General features: G+C 51.0%; 1 protein-coding gene across 1 annotated transcript in view; it reads right to left on the reverse strand.

Annotated features, from left to right (window-relative positions):
- Positions 1-1,206, reverse strand: part of RSF1 (remodeling and spacing factor 1) — a 29,803-nt gene that overhangs the window by 12,866 nt on the left and 15,731 nt on the right. Inside the window, exon 6 of the mRNA XM_018569688.1 lies at positions 818-963. Within this exon, the coding sequence (XP_018425190.1) occupies positions 818-963 (146 nt within the window). The remainder of the gene's footprint in view (positions 1-817; positions 964-1,206) is intronic.

A 1,206-nucleotide genomic window follows, 5' to 3' on the forward strand; every position in this document is an offset into this window, starting at 1 on the left:
TTTTCCCCATAGTTCTCCTTAGGGTAACGGGAGGACACAAACTAGCGTCCTCCCGTTACCCTAAGCTCAGTATACCGCGAGCTACAGCTCGCGGTATACTGAGACGCCGGAGCGGATCCCGACCTAGATGACGGGATCCGCCCAGCTGCGTGAGTGACAGCTGGCTCTGCCTATCTAGAGGCAGAGCCAGCTGCACCCGCCCCCTCCCCCATCCGTTCCGCCAGTCAGCGCTGGAGGAGCAGAGTGGGGAGGGGGGAATCCAGCCCCTCCCCTGTCAGGGCAGAGAGCCGTGACAGGATCGAGAGGTGAGCGAGCGCCGGTATGTGTTCGCTCACCTCCCGATCTACTGAGCCGACCTGTGACAGTCTCATTGTCACAGGTCGGCTAGAACTATGAGGTGAGTGGAAATCACTCATCTCATAGTTCTCCGTTAAAAATCCTACCCCTAAATCATGTTAAGGAGAAGGCTGAGGAATTAATGGAGTGCTGAGTTTGCCTACCCCCTGCTATAGACTATAGAGTGACAGCCCTGAGTCTGCTACCACCATCATCACATCCAAAGATGGCAGCACCCTGCAGCAGTCTCAGGGCTTTGGCATGTCTACACAAGGGAGTATTTTCTACCGGTAAACAGCATCCATAAACTACAATAACTACACCTATAACCTTATGGGGAAGATTGTTGCTGAAATGAATAGTCTGGGGAGTCTCTAAGTTAAGATTTGAACTTCTAGTGATAAAATGAAAAGTAAAGTGCTGAACGACTACTGTGCTACTTCCACTGTTCAATAACAAAGACCATGGAACACACTCATACCTCCGCCCTCCTCCTTTTTCAGTTCCTCGTCCTCTGGATTCGGACATTCTTGAGATGTACTATCCTGTGGCTCAGATTTCTTCAGTAAAGCCGGGTCTATTTGTGCTTTTAAAAGTTCCAGGGTTTCTGCCAGTTCATTCCTGGTCCTGCAGTGAGAAGATCATTTATCATTAATGTCCTTTCTGTACCATTCACGAGTCAAAACCACCAGGGTCCCAGGAGACCAAGGGTGGGCAAACTCCGGCCCTCCAGCTGTGGTGGAACTACAAATCCCTTGAGGCATTGCAAGATTCTCACAGCCACGACTTCCAGAGACAGATGCATCATGGGATTTGTAGTTTCACCACAGCTGGAGGGCCGGAGTTTGCCCACCCCTGCAGTAGACACTG

This window comes from Nanorana parkeri, unplaced genomic scaffold (genome assembly GCF_000935625.1).
Source record: "Nanorana parkeri isolate BGI_ZX_2015 unplaced genomic scaffold, ASM93562v1 scaffold1380, whole genome shotgun sequence".
Lineage (NCBI taxonomy): Eukaryota > Metazoa > Chordata > Amphibia > Anura > Dicroglossidae > Nanorana > Nanorana parkeri.